We start from the raw sequence: 19,834 nt of genomic DNA on the forward strand, positions 1-19,834 counted from the left end.
CCTCCATTCCTTTCATTCCTGTTTGTCTAATTCACTGAACTTCTATTCTTCATCATCCCCCTCCTTGATGTGGGTGAATCCATACCTCAGAGAGAACATTGGACCTTTGTTTTTTGGTGACTGGCTTATTTCACTTAGCCTGATAGTCTCCAGATCCATTCATTTACCAGCGAATGTCATAAAGTCATTTTGTTCATGGCTGAGTAATATTTCTTTATCCATTCATTTGTTGACGGGCATCTAGACTGGTTCCATAGCTTAGCTTCTGTGAATTGTGCTGCTATTAACAGTGATATGGCTATCTCATTTTAACTCCATTGGGTATTTACCAAGGAGTGGGATAACTGGGTCAAAAGGTGGTTCCATACCTAGTTTTGTGGAATCTCCATACTGTTTCAAGAGTGGTTGCACCAATTTACATTCCCACCAATAATGTATGAGTGTACCTGTCCCCATATCCTTGCCAAATTTGTTATTTTGTTTTAAATGTTGAAAAAAAGCATATGTTTAGAATTAGACATCTGGACTCTGTAGATGATTTCAATTTTGTTGGCAAAGTCCAAAGCATCATAATCGAGAGCCTTCTCTCAATCAGGCCTGATTAGGGTGTTAACCTTTCTCACATCAATGTCATAGAACTACATTATAGCTTCTTTGATCTGGTGTTTGTTGGCCTTGACATCCACAATGAACACAAGTGTTTGTTGTCTTCAATCTTCCCCATGGCTGACCTTGTGGTTGGGGGAACTTGATGATGGCATAGTGCTCAAGTTTCTGAGGGTGCTCTTCCAAGAAATTTGTGGTGCCTCTAGAGCTGCAATGTCTTGGGTCTACCAAAAGGTAGATGACATGCAGATCTTCTTCTGTTTATGGTTGTGGACTCCCTTCAACACTCCCTTCTTTGGGAGGGGCAGGAGATTCATTCTTAGCTTTAAGTGCAATGTGGGTGAAAAAATGTCAACGTTTACAGTTACTTGTATTCTTGATAATTGCAATTCTGGTTGGAGGAACGGGGAAATCTCAATGTAGTTTTAATTTCCATTTCTCTAACTACTAGAGATTTTGAATATTTTTTCAAATATTTGTTGGCTGTTCATATTTTCTTCTTTTGAGAAGCGTCTGTTTAGTTCTTTTGCCCATTTGTAGAATGGGTTATTTGTTTTGGTTAAGTTTTTTTAGTTCTTTGTATGTTCCTGGAAATTAATACCTTATTTGAGATATTGATGGCAAAGATTTTCTCCCTTTCAGTAGGCCCTCTCTTCATGCTTTTGATTATTCCTTTGTTGTGAAGAAGGTTTTTGTTTGACACAATCCCATTATTGATTTTTAAATTTTACTTCTTGTGCTTTAGGAGACCTGGTTTTCTCTTTACTCAATTGAAAAAAAAAAAAAGGTTGTACTTGCACTGGCACACTATTTTCAGCTATACATTACCAAATGACATTCTTTGAGAATATATTCCCAGATGAAGCCTAGTGCATGCCCTTCTCTGAAAGATGCACAGACTTACCAGACCACACCAATGATCACAGAAGATTTCAAAACTTTGTCATATTTGATTTTTGAATTTAAATGACATAGTCAATAACCTAAATTCCTAAGACTAAAATGATTTCCATGGTAATGATGAGTAGAAAAACATATACATAATAACATATAGGTACATTAACAAATATGTTATGAAAATACATAGACATAGTAAATGTGTGTATTCTATTAGAAAATATGAGCTAACAATTACATCCTCACATAATTCGATTTTATACAACTGCTATAACAAGAAATTTTCCATGACTAGTTTAAATATTTATTATGACAGTATGTAAAGCACTTTTTCAGATAAACCAAAATGCCCCAGAGTGAGTAAATTTAAATGAATGCATGTAATATGAGTAAAATTCAGAAGTATCTGGCAGAGAGGGATGCTATATAAGTCTTAGCTTTTATTATAAATATAATCTTTGGATTTCATAAAAATCTCACCATCCTTTATGTGAACTTTTGGGACTTTCTTTTCGGGGGAGGGGGAGTACTAAGAATTGAACCCAGCAGTGCTTAACCACTAAATGACATCCAGGGCCCTTTTGAGATAGGGTCTTGCGAAGTTGCTGAAGCTGGCTTTGAACTTAGGAGCCTTCTGTCTTAGCCTTCTGAGTTGCTGGAATTACAGGCATGTGCCACCACACTCAGCTATAACCTGCTTTTTTCACTTAAGATTTGTTTTTAAGATTGCTCCATTTTTTAAAGTGCAAGTTGCACTTCACTTTCATTGCCTATATTAAATTGTGTTATTTACTCTCCCATCAATGAGATTTTTCTCCAATATTCAGCTACAATGAATAATGCAGACATGAACATTTTGGTATGTGTCTCCTAGTACACATATATAAGAGTTCTTTAATTATACTTGAGATACTTGGTCCTTAAATCAGTTTAAAATTATTGACAGTTACTCTTTAAGTTAAGGAATAGAAAGCCCTTGAATGCAATACAAGCAGTATTGAGTATAATTTCTTGAAGCTTTTTCTATTCTAAAAATACATACATGTAAAATCATGGTGGAATTCCTTGAAAACAATTGTTTAAAAAACAATTGCTAGACTGTGGAACCAACCCAGATGCCCTTCAATAGATGAATGGATAAAAAAAAATGTGGCATTTATACACCATGGAGTATTACGCAGCACTAAAAAATGACAAAATCATAGAATTTGCAGGGAAATGGATGGCACTAGAGCAGATTATGCTTAGTGAAGCTAGCCAATCCCTAAAAAACAAATACCAAATGTCTTCTTTGATATAATGAGAGCAACTAAGAACAGAGCAGGGAGGAAGAGCAAGAAGAAAAGATTAACATTAAACAGATACATGAGGTGGGAGGGAAAGGGAGAGAAAAGGGAAATTGCATGGTAATGGAGGGAGACCCTCATTGTTATACAAAATTACATATAAGAGGCTGTGAGGGGAATGGGAAAATAAACAAGGAGAGATATGAATTACAGTGGATGGGGTAGAGAGAGAAGATGGGAGGGGAGGGAGGGGGGATGGTAGAGGATAGGAAAGGTAGCAGAATACAACAGTTACTTATAGGGCATTATGTAAAAATGTGGATGTGTAACCGATGTGATTCTGCAATCTGTATTTGGGGTAAAATTGGGAGTTCATAACCAACTTGAATCTAATGTATGAAATATGATATGTCAAGAGCTTTATAATGTTTTGAACAACCAATAAAAAAAAATAAAATGTGGATCATGGTGGAAATAGATTGAAAGCCACTGCTAAGATAGGAATCGAATTTATGAATGACATGACTTCATCATACTAGATACTACTAAATTGTTTTCAGAGTAGTTATGTCAATGTATACTGAGACTCTCTCTATATAATCACAATCTACACACTCACCAAATCTGTCATGACAAGTCTTCTTAATTTCTTCCATTTTGCTGGTATATTTGATATCACATTCTGCTTTTAATCTGTATTTCTGTTACCAGTTAGTTCAAGCAGCTTCTCATATGTCTGTAAACAAACATTGGTATTCCCTATTCTATAAAATGCCTATTCATATGTTTCACCTACTTTCTTTTGGGTTATCTCTTTCTTAATGATTTGTCCTTCTCTAAACAATGTGGATACAAATGTTACCATTATAAACAGAATGCTGAAATTTAAATGTCCTGTACTTTATCTTTCAATAAACAGAAATTCCTAAAACTAGTCAAAAATCTCTTTTCCTTTATTTCTGATCCTTTTTATATCCTTCTACACTTTAAATGAATCATATTTTCTCTAGAAGTTTTAATGTTGCTCTTCACATTTAAGTGCCTACTTTATCTTGAAATCAATGTTTTTGAATGGTATGGAGTAGAGACCCAAATATTTTAGAAAAATCAAAAGAAATCATTAAAAATTAGTTCTAGAAATGCTTAAGCATTTTGAAACAATTGCAGATTATTTTCTTCTTGAACTTACCTAGTTTATCAAAACTTTTCCTACTATGGCCTACAAATTTTTATAGTATGCACTTCTTACTATCTTCAGTATTTTTAGTTATGTTTCTTTTTATATTCTTATCATTTTTCTTTTTTTTTCTTGATTAATATTTTCAGAAAATTATCTGGCTTCAATATACCATTTTGAATTTTAAAATTCTTCATCACTTATCCTTATTCTTGAACATTCATTTTTTTCCCAAAATCATACAATGTCCTTATTAATTTCTGAGACAAATGCTTACCTTGTCGATTTTCTGTTCATTTTTTTAATTAGTTGCACATGACAATACAATGATCTTGACATATCATACATTTGAATCAAATGGGGTATAATTCTCATTTTTCTGAGTGTAATTGAAGCACTTAAAAGATAAATTGCTTTATACCACTTTTATTGGATCTCCCAAATTCTGACATGGGGTATTTCCAATATTGTTCAGGTCTAAATTTTCCTATGATTTTATCTTTGACTCAGAGTACTTAGTGTGTTTTCAGAATTTTCAAAATAATAGTTTTAAAATTTCATCTTTTTAATTTCTAGTTTCATGTTATTGTGGTCAATGAATGAAAATGACACTTGTAATTATGCTGAAATGTCTTTAGTCATCTCAAGTACGTAATCAATTTGATACTAGTTGGTGACTGTACTTGAGCGAAATGGGCATTCTTTAGAGTTTCTATACTATACAGAATAAGCAAATAAATCTATTTAAATTCCTCAAAGCTTTCATACATTTATTTTTTTTCTGCTTGACTTGTATGTTAGAGAACTCTAAGTTTTTCAGTACAATGATACATCTATCAAGATATTCATATAGTTCATCAATTTATTTGGGGCACATGCAATTTTTTAACTTTTTTGTATCTTTTGGGTGATACTACCTCACTTTCATTTAGTTTCTACTTGTGCTGATGAGAAGTTATTTGTATATAACTATATGGAGGTTATACCTCTTTTCCTGTGGCTACTTTTAAAGGTGTTTGTTGGTGCTATTCTGAACTATTATATATGATTTTTTAAAAAATGAGTGCAAAAATATCTATATGTTTAGTTCCTATTCTGTAGATTCTAATCTGGAATTTTTTATTCATTGTGTAGAATATTATCTTTCACTCATTCTCTTGAGTCTATCCTTTGGGACGTTCATTATACAGTGTGTTAGGCTTTCTCAAACTATTCTATGTGTTTCTTTAAAAAGTATATTAGACTTCAAAATAAAATGTCTCTCTCTGAATTGCTTTCTAGACAATTTAGTTAGATATACTATACAAACTAGTATTTCTTTCCTTAGCTGAGTATTATTTACTCCTACTCCAATGAATGTTACTTTCAACCATCATACTTCCAATTTCATAAATTTAACTCAGTTATTTTACGAAACTGCTTGGCCATTTTTGGTAGACTCCTGATTCTCTGTCTTTATAAACTTATTGTTTTTTTCTTAAAACATGTCACACATTGTTATTCCATACCTAGATTCTTGATTCTCTATATATTATTTTGCTTTTTCCTAATCATTTCACCACACAATTCCTCTCTTGTTTATTTGATGATGGGAATTAATTATTCTTATTGAACTTAATTTGTGAGAAACTTGAGGACCTAAATTGTAATTGGTTTTTAGCACAGGACTTTGGGTGAGCTTCTATAAACAACCAGAGATCATTTCTGAGCCTGGAAAGATTAAATATGCTCTTGTCCCAGGCTCCTACATGTTTTATTCAATGTACTCACTTATTCTGCACCAAACCATGGTCTCAGCCTTCAACATCCTAGGTAAGTCTAGCTTTCCCCTTCCTTACCTATGCTCAACAATGAAGTTTCAATTTTGTCTTTTTTTCTTCTAACCCTTTTGCCCTGGGATATTTCTCTAACTTTCTTACCAAACAGCTGTATTTTAAAATGTTTCCTGTATTCTGACAGAATAAGTCTTAAGAGTCTCTATTAAACCATATCATGATAAGGAAAGTCCTTAAATGTGTTTTCTTTTATATGACTCAATGTCTCATTTCTTAAATACTTTATATAATGTTGCAGTTTTTATATAGTATATGTATTTCTGGGCACATTGTACATGTGTTTTAAAATCCAGAGGTAAACAATGATAATTGAACAGCCATATAAAATCAATCCCTAACAAGGCACGCACCACCCACAAATGTTAAAACTGAAAGTTAAAGACACATTTAAAAATACAATAAATATGACATTTTACTACTTTTAGAAATTTTTGAAAAATCTAAATTCATTGTTAAATGTGGGAAAGAGTATAATATTAAGGAGGTAGAAATAAGTCCTGTTATTTTTTTTTAAATAACTATTCAGCACTACAGAGTTGTGTCACTCTGTGAAAAAGGCAAAACATTAAATAATACATGAGATAAAATATTAAGAATTAATTCAGTTAATTCACCTATGTCACTTCATTGTATAGCATATAATACATAGAAACATAAGTAAATAATATTCTATTACTATATCACTGATTTTAAATATTTTATTATAATATAATTAGTCAATTGCCTCAAATACAATTATCCTTAACAATACAAAGAAGAACCATTTTCTAGTATATATCAATTATATATGCTTCTGTCAAGCATATAATGGAGTGCCAGTTTTAAAAGTTTCTATGACAATATAAATGTTTACTGTGAGATGTTGAAATAGAAGTGGGCATTAAGTTGATTGGGAGGTAAATGGATGCATACAGGCAGGGTTACTTGGCAGGGAAGATATGATGAAAGGTAAATTACACATGGAAGGCAAGATGTAGTTTTCAACCTGATGGCTAGCTATTATACATCTAAGGACTTAATTTACATATATATGTACACAGTTTTTAATACATTCAAATCTAACATGTGTTATAAGACTACTCTGGAAAAGATAATTTAGTTTTCTAGGAAAAATATTGCAGTTACTTAAAAGAAATTCCTGATATTTAACATTGATATTTAACCTCATATTTAACACTACTTGATAACACAATGAATGTTTTTCTTTTTCCCAAAAAGTAAAATTTAAAATATCAAAGTGTGTTTTACCCCACTTACAAAAAGCTTAGGAAATTAGTCCATCTTAAAAACATGCCTTTAATGGATTTATCAGCCCTGGAAGATAAAATTGTAATAAAATATAAAAACAAAAGTATTAAAAACAAGTAGTTGTCATAGATCCTGATTTTTAAAAAATACTTGTATTTCATCTCTAGTTTAAATCTTAGCCATTTTAATAGTTTCATCTATCCATCTCAATTTTTTCAAGATATTATAACTCTATATATGTTTTTTTAATGGAAACTAACAGAGATTTTATTATTTGAAAAAAACTTTTTAAAAAAGCTCATAAATGTCTTCCTGTTCAGTATTATATTTCTTTCAACCTTAATGGATGCTCAAGTTACATAACTGTGGCAAGGTTCCTCTAACCTAAAAATTCTTTTTATCAGAGTATTCAGTTGTTCTTGCACAACCCTAAAGTGATATGAACAAATTCAACTTAAATCTCCAAGCTTTTCAGAAGAGTGGGTGTTAGGTACTATAAAAATAAGGGTAATTTTCTCAAGAAAACAACCACATGAGGGTACAATACTCTCCCATTAAACACCTTGCATGGAGATTGTTCACCCTTAGGTTGAGGCTATGCTAGAAACTATTGATGACTTCTTCAGAAATGAACAAAAAATATTTTAAGTTGAAAAAAATTAAAAATGAATTCCTAAGATCTTACACATATTCTCATAAAGAAACATGAAAAAATATTTTTAAAGTGAATAATAGTCACAGAAGTTTGTAAAGAAACAAAAGTGTATGATCTACTTGTCAGTTTTCCATCAAAATTATTTTCTTTTGTAACTAAATATAAAAAATTTTCTCAAACACACACACACACACACACACACACTTTAAGTACTTAATGGGAAATAAGTTTGTTCCTACTACTACTATTTATAATTACAATAGTAGATGCCATAGAAAGTAATCTAGGATGACAGTAAAATTAATGTAATTTTTCTAGGATTACCAACTAAAATTAAAAATGCTATCAATGTGAATAGGAAAGCATGATATACTGTGCTCTGGTAGAAACAATTCATCTTAACATGTAATACAAGTTGCTATTAGCTGAACTTTATAGACCACTACAGTTGTGAGAAGCAAACTATAATGCCCAAAAGTTGTATAGGTGCTAATGATTAAACTCTTTAGATTGAAGTTGTTCTTTTTCCTATAATCAGTTTCAGATTAATCTACAAATTATTTATTAACCCACTGGTGACACTATTGACCCTTGGTGACTTTGCCCTGAGTTTATTTGTAATTCCTTCTAACTCTTCACAAAATTCCCACTTAAATGAGACACTCAACTCATACAATTGGTATGGTTTGAATCTGGAGTCTCTGCCCAAAAGTTCCTGTGTTGAAAGCATAGTTCTCAGTGCAGAAAGGTCCAGAAGTGGGGAATTTTAGGCAATGATTGGATCATGAGGGCCCTGACCTCATCAGTGAATTAATCCATGAAATGGATTTTAAATTGTAAGCCCACCAAAATGAGCATGGACAAAAGATGCTTCCTAGTATAATTGTACAAGCTGGTTCAACACCCATCACAAGCTTTGTACATGATTTTCCCTCTTGTAACAACACTGAATGAATTAATTTATCAATAGCTGAATGGACTGGTGGGAGGTCAGATTCATTGGAGGAAATGGGTCTCTAGAGGCATGCCCAAGAAAGGGTTATCTTCTCCCTGTTCCTCTCTCCCTCTACCCAGGCTTCCTGGCTGCCTTGAACTGAAGAGCTTTCTTTCTGCCACATCCTTCTATCATGATGGTTCTTCCTTAGAGCCAGACTACCACAGATAAAACCTCTGAAACCATGAGCTAAAATATATCTTTCTTCCTCTAAGTTGTGTCAGGTATTTTGGTCACAACAACAAATAGATGATTAATATAACAATACTTCTTTATTAAAGTATGAAAATTTCACAATAAAGCTTTTCCAAATTACAATTTGATTTCTCATTATGTATTCTCTTTACTTGTGTTCCAAAGAGATATATTATAAAAATAGGGAACTATAAGCTAAATAAAGGTGCACATATACACAAAAGAGTTTCCATATAATACTTAGAGCTAGGTATGACAGGATAGCATTTTGGTTTATATAAAATTTTTGATAAGCTAATATCTCTCCAAATGGAGTACAACTCCACACTGTCCCATATGAACCTAGGTTTACAAGGAAACATGAAAGTGAGCCTTATAATGTATAGCTTCTTTTCCACTCCCCTGTGTGTGTGTGTGTGTGTGCGTGTGTAAAATATTAAAGGAATGACTATCTACTATACAAAGAACATGACATTTTATTGACATTTCTAATATCCAGTTTACTGTCACCTTTCAAATATTTAGTTAATATATCATATTATTACACATGTTGTGCTTATTAATGTATTAGAATAATTTAGCTATACTATTTCATTGAATAAACAAAATACTTTAAACATAAAAGGAAAATACAAATTATGAGGCAGTTAATCATACAGAACTTGCCAGTCAAATCATTTATTATCTCACTCAGCAATGCATAATAAAAAATCTTATCAGTAAAAAAAAAATTAAGCCACATAGTCTACATGTGTTATTACTGCAAAACGACTAAAGAATGAGCAGGATCTATCTGAATTATTTTCAAAGTTGCAAACTCACAAATACTAAAGGAGAAGAAAAAAAGTACATAACCAGAATTATTTTCTTCTAGGTTTGAAGCTTTATAGCTCCAAGTATGATCTCAGAATAACAAAGGTGCTAATGAAGACATAAGCCCTATGTGAAAAGACTCCAAATACAATTTTCAAGTTGTGAGCCCACCAAAATAAGCATGAATAGAAGATGCTTCCTATTATAATTGCACAAGCTGGCTCAACACTCTACCACAGGACTTGTACAAGATTTTCCTTCCTCTGACAACATAGATGAATCAATCTATAAGATTTAAGAAGCTCACAGGAAAGACTTAGAGCTTTGACATTCCTGATATTGTCTAGTTGGTCCACATAGTAGTCAGCACAAATGGCATCGGAGTTGACAAGCATCAAATATGTGTAATTTAAATGATTTTAAATGATTTACAAAACAAGTTTTGTTCTGCTGCCTCCTTGTCAAAAAAATTTTACACTCAAAATATCCTCCCACTGGATGATTTCTTCCTTCCTTTCTTTCTTGTTTTTTTTTTTTTTTTGTGATATAATATTTTAGTCTGAAAATGCAGTAGAATAATGAATTCTATCTGTTCAACAGAACAACAAGATTAGGTGAGTTATAATTGATTTTGGATTTGTTCACTACATGTATTTCAATTATATGAACCACAAATCAACTTCAAGTTTACAAATAGTATGAATGACAAATCTTTACCTGGATGAAACAGAATTTTAACAAGATTGTAGAAATCGTCTGAAGACAGAGCTAAACATGAGAAATAAGCTATTTGATCAATTCACAGTATCCTATTCTGAAAACATAAATGAAAAATTTAAAATATTGATCGTGTTATAATGAGATTTGAAAGGTAAAATTACTTTCATTATTTGTACACAGCTAACTAGTTATGAGGGTGTATTTACATTAAGTTATTTGATTTTCAAAAAGTAATAACCCTAAGAAACAGACTACTATCAGCAAACCAAGGTTAAGTACGTTTAAGAAACTTGCCAGTTATATCTCTAATATATCTAATATATCTCTATATGAGAGATGGGACTCAAGCCAGGTGCTCTGTTGCCAGAGTCTGCCTCTCAAACACTGCTGTCTTCCCAATAGGAAGACAAACAGCAAAACATCACTATTAAAACAACAACAACAACAACAACAACAACAAAATAGGTTGAAGACTTCCACAAGCAGAATTCATCAATCACTTAAGATGAAGAAATCATTTATCTCCTTGATTGTCATCACGAATAATTCAGGTGGGAGTTATATATGTGGGAAATAAAGCTGAGAGAGGAAAGACTGACTACAAAGTTTGACACATATATCTATGCCCAAATACAAATAAGAAAAAAAAAAACCACACAAAATAAACCCAGTTTGCAGAGGAGGGAGGTACTATGATCTCTTTTAAGGCAAGTAGTGCTTTTTGTTTATATTAGTTTCTTAGAAAATACTAATAAAAAAGAATTGTAGTAGTATTCCAACAGAATATGTTGACAAGGTCAGGGGAAAAAAAAAACCTACAGAAGTAAAAAAAATATTCCCACATGGGAATATTTGATATTGCAAACTCAGAGGGTCCACACAGTAGTTACATCTTTAACTAAAACTAAAACACATTTTAATAAGCATAATTTAGTTGAAAATTTATTTTGAAACAGGTTACATTAGGGACAAATAACAAAGGGGTACAAAGAGATAAAAGTATTAGAAACTATTTCTCTGAGATATTAAAGAAAACAAATAAGGTATCAGATGAAATCTGCTTAGAGAGCAAAAAGCATTATACTGTGCTAAGAATTTTAGTTAATGAAAGAGAATAGCAAAGGAACTTTCAATGATAAAAAAGGGAAGTGCCATCAGGATAATGAGTGATAAAGAAAAAAAAAAAAAAACAAAAATCTTATTCAGGCCAGGTGAGTAAAAGAGCAAAATCCACTAATAGAACAGGGAGATGGGAACAGGATATACAATATGTTTTAAGGCCACAGTGACCAATGGCAGATCAAAAAATTAGGTTTAAACTCAAAGGACAAACAGAAACACACTGCTGAGTAAGATAAAGAAGGATAGGAGGTTGTTAGCAGGATCCAACAAAAATTCCCTAATGAGCTCAATTCATCTCACAGGAGCATGATATCATCTATTAATAACAGGTAGGTTGTTAATGGCATGTAATGAGTCTAAAACCACTCACGAATGTAAAATGATGATTATTGCTACACAGCACTGTGCTCCTAAAGCCATGGATTTCACCTCATATAAAGCTTAATATCTGAAAGGCCACTGATTTATTCAGCTTATATAAGAGGTCAGGAATTTCTACATACTACCCCCAATCTGAACTTTATGTTTCATACAAGTCCTGTAGGAAACAAAAATCTATTATAGAAAGGTGGTGCTGACTCTCTAGCCTTCACCTTTTCTCTACCCCTGAAATCAGGTTTCACATTCTGTCCTCTGAGAGGATATTTTATGTTTTAAAACCAAAGTAGCCCCCAAAATATTTTTCTATAATGATCCTATCAATGCAAAGAGAATGTTGCTGTACCAGAGTCAGAAAATAAAGTATGTCTTCTGCTGACACCCTCTAGCCTGTCATCAAAAACACCCTTAAAAATTACAACCTTAAATTTTCCTGCAAACTCTCTGAGCAGCAGTGGACTAAGGACAGGCTTTGGAGTCAAGGCAGCATGAGTTCAATTGTAGCCCGTGAGATGGCATGAGGCTTTGCTACTGTGCAGTCACCTCTCTTGTAAGGTGCTATACCTCCCAAAACACTGTGAGAACTAAGTGGGACACTACATGTAAAGCACCTGGCACAGGGTTGAGAAAGAAGCTAGTACTCAATCAGTGGCATTTGTTTCTGGTTTTGTCCTGCTGACAATGCTAACAAAAATAAAGCTAGGTGAAATTATAATGGAAACTTACTCCCTATTTCTGGCCACCTTGGATCTGCAGTTATAAATAAAATGACTCTCCACTGGCATAACTACCTACAGTAGATTGTTCTACAAATAAACAAAACAACAACAAAAAGTTAATTTCAAGATGAGAATTCTCAAGTAAGAGAGGTGAGTTAAACTGCTGTCAAAATGAACAGCTGTTCTTCAGAGAAGCTACAAGATTTTGAAAATTTTCCCCCTTGGTCTACATGGCTTGAGGCAGCAGTCTAGAACAGATGTTCCCTCTTTAGCTATTGTAACAAGGCTCTCATGGCACCAAAAAAAAAAAAAAAAAAAAAAACCCCACAAAAAAACCAAAATCACTGAAGAGCTATATCTATACAAATTAGAGCAGTTGCACATTTAATAGGACTTAAAAGAATATAGTCATATACAGTACAGACTCTGGAGCCCAAAGCCTGGGCCAACACCTTGGCTCCTTGCTAGTCGTACAATGATGGGCAAATCAGGATCTCTGTGGGCCTCAATTTTCTCATCTGTAAAAGAGGAACCACAGGAATACCATATCTAGTTTGGGGAAGGATTACATGAGTGGTTACAGCCCTGGAAAATGGCTGGTACTACATGTGTTGGTTATTAAAGCATGCCACTCAATGATCATCTGTTATTCAACAAATTTATTATATGCCATGAGACACACCGTAGAGACACAAAGGGAAATAAGATAGACACAGATTTTATGAGAGGCAGCAAATTTAGAACAGAGGTCAGAGGGTAAGTATAATTTAGCCAGACAATTATGGAGTGCTCCAGCAGAGTAAACAGTATGCAAAGCGACCTAAATCCAGGCAGAAATATTCCATGTATGGAAAACTGCCCAAAGTGTGTGGAGTAAGGACATAATTCCAAACCACTTCATGTAAAATAAAATGGACCTTTATGTTATAGTAAAACTTGCTTTTTAAGACCATGAGGACACCTAAATGCCAATGGATAAAATAACAATGGAAATATTTAATAGTTTTTTTTAAATAAAATATATATTTTTGCCTATCATATTAACATGAGTTTCTAGAACAGACTTTCAGTACATTAAAATTCTACATCTGTAGCTACAGAACAAATATTTTCTGAATACTGACTTATTCAACTTAATCTGGTTCCCAAAGATGAATAATATGAAACTACTAAATAGCAATCTCCTAAGAAATCAGAACACTGACTAAACAAGGGATTTGTCGCTAATTTTAGTCAATATTAATACACTGGAATTTTTGAAGATATGTTTTTTTCCAAAATTCAAGCAATATAATCATATACACCCATCCCTGCCAAAAAATAAAAAATAAAAGAGAAAAAAATGCGTACGTGAAGTGTCACATTTATATAACCATTTCATGTTCAGTCTTCTTTATTCTTATTTTAGTCTGAAGAAAATTTCTTCTCCGAGAAGAACTATTTCTTATTTAGATATTTTAAGCTTAGTAGTAACAATTTTAATTTCATGTGGTGTGTGCATGAAAGTTTGACAGCACCTACTTCTACAACATATGAGACTCTGAAATAGGTAAAACAGAAAGCACTCTGTTACCCATTTTTTTGCCCTTTGCTCTCATTCAAATACTTTCTCCCTCAACCCACTATTTAGTATCGAAGATTTCAAGTTATCCATAGAATACCAGAAAGCCCCCTAATCTTTTTAAAACTTGAGAAGATTTGGAATTAGACTTGGATTCAAATCCCAATTCAGTAACCTATAGGCAACATCAGTTTTGTATAATTAGGAAATTCCCCAAATGCCAGTATTCTTATTTCTAAAGTGGAACACAAACTATAGAATACAGAAGGCAGAGCGATTCAGTTTGAGTGAAGACTCTTGTGGAAGAATACATGAGTTCAAATTCTAATTGCATCATTTTATAGCAGTATGACACTGAGCTACATATGTTCTATTTCTGTCTCAGTTTCCTCATCTGCTACACAAGGATGGTGAAAGCTAAAAATTTTAGAATCACTGAGATGTTTGACTGAGATAATACATGTAAAGAATTTAGAAGAATGGACCATAGACAATCATACATTCAGAGAAAATAATATGTGAAGTGTATTATTATTATCATATATCCATTTTATCCTGTAATTGTCAGGGATCCCCCCAAGATCACCCCCAGGTATGATAATTTGCTAGATAGATTCACAGAACTCAGAAAAAGGCATTATACTCCTGTTATAGTTTATTAAGTGAAACACAAGATTAAAATCAATAAAGGAGGAGGCTGGGGTTGTGGCTCAGCAGTAGAGTGCTTGCCTAGCATGTACGAGGCCCTGGTTTCAATCCTCAGCATCATAAAAATAAATAAAATAAAGTATTGTGTCCAACTACAACTAAAAAATAACTATTAAAAAATCAATAAAGGAAAAAGCTATATAGGGCAGAGTCCTGGCTAAAGCAGGTGCAACTTGCAGTTGTCTCCTCCCAGTAGAATCCAACAGGGCTTATTATCCTAGGAATAATATGTGACAACATGCACAAAGGAAGTACTGCCAAAGAGGGAATCTCACCTGAGCCCTGATGTCAAGGACTTAATAAATTGCCTGTATGATGGATCTGAGCTACTCAGGCTCCAGGCCCCCAAGAGACCAACAATGATACAGTGTAGTCCAGGGCACCGCATGATCAAAAATTGGTGTTCACCTTTTAGCATAGTCCATCTAGGTTGATCTCAGATTCTAGGTGTATAAAGAAACTCTTATTGGGCAGGAGATTCCAGGGTTTAGAGGTACTCTCTCAGAAGACAGTCAAGAGCTAGACTTTTCTTGGAATAAGAAGTTATATGAATGAGCACCCAGCACCCTTTGAAATAACCTTTTCTTGCATGATAATTTATTGAGCAACTAAGATTGCCAGAAACTATTTTGATATATCATTTCACTTAACAATTATACAGTCTTTCAAGGAAGAAGATTAACATTTCTTTTAAAAATATGGAAACTGAGGCTCGGGAAGGTTAAATGAGTGTTCATAGCCACATGACTGGGGTGGGATTCAAATCTAGCTCTCTCAGACTACAGAGATTTTGAACTGTTTCCACCAAGCTATGTTGCCTCAGAAAACATAAAATTTTAAACAGTATGTTGTACAGAACATGACATAGATACATCATAATATATATAAATCTAACCACAAAATTCACATCTTATAGTGAAAAACCTAATTTAAAGAATCACTTTGAATTTGTGGAGAAAATAAACTGGAGCTGTAAGTAAATATGTATTTACTGTAGACTGGTTTTCCTTTAAAATTATGGGTTTTTATTATAAGACTATCTAATCTTTCCTAAGTGATTATAACCAAGTCCAGGAAAGTCAGCAATAAAGTTTTCCTAAGATTTATAAGAACCAGTTCTTTAAAATTCAATCTTCTTTTTCTTTATGCCTCCAAACTTTTTAATCCTTACAAACATTTGCTGAAATATAGAAATGAATTACCCATTTATTAAGAATAACAATTTTTTCCTTGTAGAAGTATATCACCAGTTTCCCTAGGGAGGCAACAATGCCTTCTCAATTTATTATGTGTGTGGTTCCCCCCCCACCCCATCTAATCAGCTAATACTTTTCAAAAGATCTTTTTAATGCCTAAATGAAAGGATTCCACATCAAAGACCTGACCTCCCTATTAAATTATCTGAAGGAAACCCTAGGAATGTAAAATCTATTCAAAGGAAAATCACAGGTAGCTTATTGTACAATGCATTAAGAAAAGAAAAGGAAAAAAAGCTTCATAAGAGCTGCATGGAATTTGGTAAAATTATACCACAAAAATACAAATCGATCTTAAGTATAAAGAAACAAATTCATAGCCAAAAACTTATTACAAAAGAGTTCTATAATCAGCCAGGAGGGAGCCTTTATGAAAAACTTCAGAATTTGTCACTTTTTCAATCACAATTGCTGATTAAAGCTTAATGTTGGAAAGGCCAAAAAGAGAACAAACCACATATTTTTCAATAGATTTAAAATCTGAAATTTTAAAGGTAACATTCAACATCAGAATGTTGCATGTTTGCTACTTGTTACAGATAACAATGAGTAGAATGAAACAATGAAATAACAGATGAGATAGTATAGAGAAAAATACTTAAAAAAAAAAAACAATTAAAATTTTTGCCATACCATGAATGTAGTCCTGAAGTTATTTAAGTCAGTAAAAAAGTCTTCTACAGACACCTTCTTCATATCAATGGCATAATATACCATTATACTCTGGTACAATTTTTCCATGTTTTCAAGTAACTTTGAAAGTTTCCCATGTTGTTCTTTTGCAGTGATAACAAAGCTGTACATTATAGTTAAGGTATTTTGTAATTTACAAACTGAAGCTTTAGGCATGAAAATACACTCCAAAATTTCAGTCTAATTTTTAGTCACCATACCTTCGAAGCTCTACAAAATTCCAAGATTACCTTAACAGTCATCCTTACAAAGACAGTCTAGATGATATAGAAAAAACATTTAAATTTAATTTCTAATTAACTTTGGCAAAATATCAGAAAACTCAAATATTTTTATATTTAATACTTCTTTTTTATAACTGAGTTTTAAAAAATTCCAATTTACTCAAATAATAATCTATAACATGAAATTATAGCTTGGCACTTCAAACTGAGTAACTGGAATGATATTAAAATCAACAATCAACCCCATTGAGTACAGCAATGAAGTTGGACAAGTTGGGGTCAATTCATACCTCCTATACCTGGTAGCAGTGTACCTGTGGAAAAGTCTTCCCTTCATTCTGCCTTGATTTCACCATCTGTAGGATGGAATAACAATACCACCCAACTCATAAAGTTGCTGTGAAGAGTAAATGAGTCAATACTAGCAAGGTTCTTAGAAATGTGACTAGGCACTTAGTGGCATTAGTCACTAATTCAATTCGATAGTCATTGATAGTTGAATATATGTTCTAAGAAAACCATGGCATTTCCTTCACTGTGCAACAAATTGCTGATGCAATCAGATATAAGATCTTGATGCCATATTCTGAAAGACTGTTCTTAGAGGATTAGTTATAACTTCCTATGGTTCCTTGAAATTGGGACTTTCAAAGAAACAGAACATACAGAGTTAAATTCACAGAAGTCATGTTAGTATCTTTGACTAATGTACATGTATAAACAGACTTTAGCGAAATTTAAACTGAATTAAGTTAAATGAATTCAGGCTATGAGTAAGAAACCTAAAATAGAATGTTTGTATCTGAGAAAAAAAAAATCTCACAACTAAAAAAAAGTTCTTCCCAGTAGAGAACAAAATAAGGAAACTGAGGCAGGCCCTTTACTTTGAGGAAGGGAATAAAAGAATCGATAAAAAAAGAGAGACCTTGCTGCTGCCAGGTAGGGAATGAATCCAGGACACAAGAAACAATTCTAAAAATCAGAGCCTGACCTCCCCACAGGCCCTGAGGCAGCCAGTCAGTCACAGCTCAACTCTGTAATCCCTAACAGGGGATACCCAGGGGATCTGTTTCCCTTCTATTTCTGTTTCTTTTCATACTATGCTGTGCTGAGTAGTATATGTAGTATTTCAGAAGGAAAAGTGGCTAGAAGGTGGGGAACCTGGATTCTAAGGCAAGAGCTGGTCTTTTTAATGACCTTAAGATCTATATGTGACTCAGCTTTTATGTTCATTCAAATAGCAACATGCCTCTCTACACTTACTAGTGTAGACTTTAATACTGCCGGTAACTGGTACATTTACTTATGATATCACTCTGCAATTCTTGGGTAAGTAACAAAACATTTTGTATAATTAGTCAAACCACAAAATTGCAAGAGATCATAAAACAGAATCACATAAAACAGGTTTCCATATGTAATATCAATATTCATGAAATATTATAGGTAAAGTGGATTTATGTAAATAAAGATCACATTTGAAATGCATGCAGAAACTATTATTAAATAGAATATATAGTTATTCATCTATAACGTGAAATAAACATTCAGAACTCAACACTGATTTATAAATGGTTTTACATAATCAATAAGCTCTCACCTAAAATTATTTATGTCCCAAATTGAAAACATGCATTATTTATATATTCTTAATTCCTAGCTAAAAGAAAAACTCACTTCTGTTTTTTCTTGTTGAAACTTATCAATGAAGAATTTCTTCAGTTCTTTCTCTTCCATGATACATTCCTCTGATCTCCACAGTTTTGAGTAGCCATTTGTACCAGTAGACCACAGCATTTGTAGTCTATTGCACTTACCTGGAAATTTTTCTGGCATATTTTTACTGCCAGATCTATAATTAAGTTGTGAGTTTTCCTTTCTAATCTTAATTCTTTAGTGGGGCTTTGTTCTCACCACATTTCTTAAAAGTGTGGTCACCTCTTACTTTCTGTTCATTCTCTAGACACTATCTAACTTCATTTAGTCATCTGCAATGATATTCGTTCCAATTACATATTTCATCCTACTACTATTATTCTTCCTCTTTGAGGAGAAAGGAAACAAGTGTCCCCCCAAATTACTGAACAAAAATCCATGGAATGCCTTACTCATAAAATTGCACATATTCATGCATAGGCACACACATAATTTGGATGTAAAGAGCTAACAGAATTACTAAAGATTACCTACCCTAGAAAATAGGTTAATGACATTATTTTGGAGAACATCTATGATTAGATGATTCTATAACTACTTCTTTGCTGCCCCTATCACTGCTTATAAGATTTTGAGTTTTAAGAATAGGTACTTCACAAATACTGATAATTTTATTCTCGAGAATCTGGTAAACAAATGAAAATAAAGCAAACACCTTTTTTTTTAGATTTTCAGGTAATAATCATAAGTAATGAAATATCAGAAATGTCTGTGCAGATTTATAAAACAGAACAATTTTATTAAAAGATGTGATGAAAAAGATGACTGAGAGCTAGAAGCATGGAAATGACATGGTTTTGTTCTAACAGCTAGAGAGCTTTTAAGTCAATTTTCTTATCATTATTACATATAAAACAATTTGCTGCCAAAGGAAATGAAGTGGGGCTTTGAGTAACTGGAATTACCCACAAGAATGGCAAAATCGTGATTAAACTGAAACAATTTTGGAAATAGCCAAATTAATCCTTGGAAGTTTAAAATGACTGTCTGATAGGATGGAATAACTGGTTACACGAATGAGGCACACTATG

At 32.8% G+C, this 19,834-nt stretch overlaps 1 protein-coding gene across 3 annotated transcripts in view; it reads right to left on the bottom strand.

Moving 5' to 3' along the window:
• The window catches only part of Diaph3 (diaphanous related formin 3), a 475,858-nt gene that overhangs the window by 152,508 nt on the left and 303,516 nt on the right, over positions 1–19,834 (bottom strand). For all 3 annotated transcript variants that reach the window (XM_048791762.1, XM_048791763.1, XM_015486017.2), the window contains one exon: positions 16,804–16,968. In XM_048791762.1, the coding sequence (XP_048647719.1) occupies positions 16,804–16,968 (165 nt within the window). The remainder of the gene's footprint in view (positions 1–16,803; positions 16,969–19,834) is intronic.

This window comes from Marmota marmota, unplaced genomic scaffold, assembly GCF_001458135.2.
Source record: "Marmota marmota marmota unplaced genomic scaffold, marMar, whole genome shotgun sequence".
Lineage (NCBI taxonomy): Eukaryota > Metazoa > Chordata > Mammalia > Rodentia > Sciuridae > Marmota > Marmota marmota.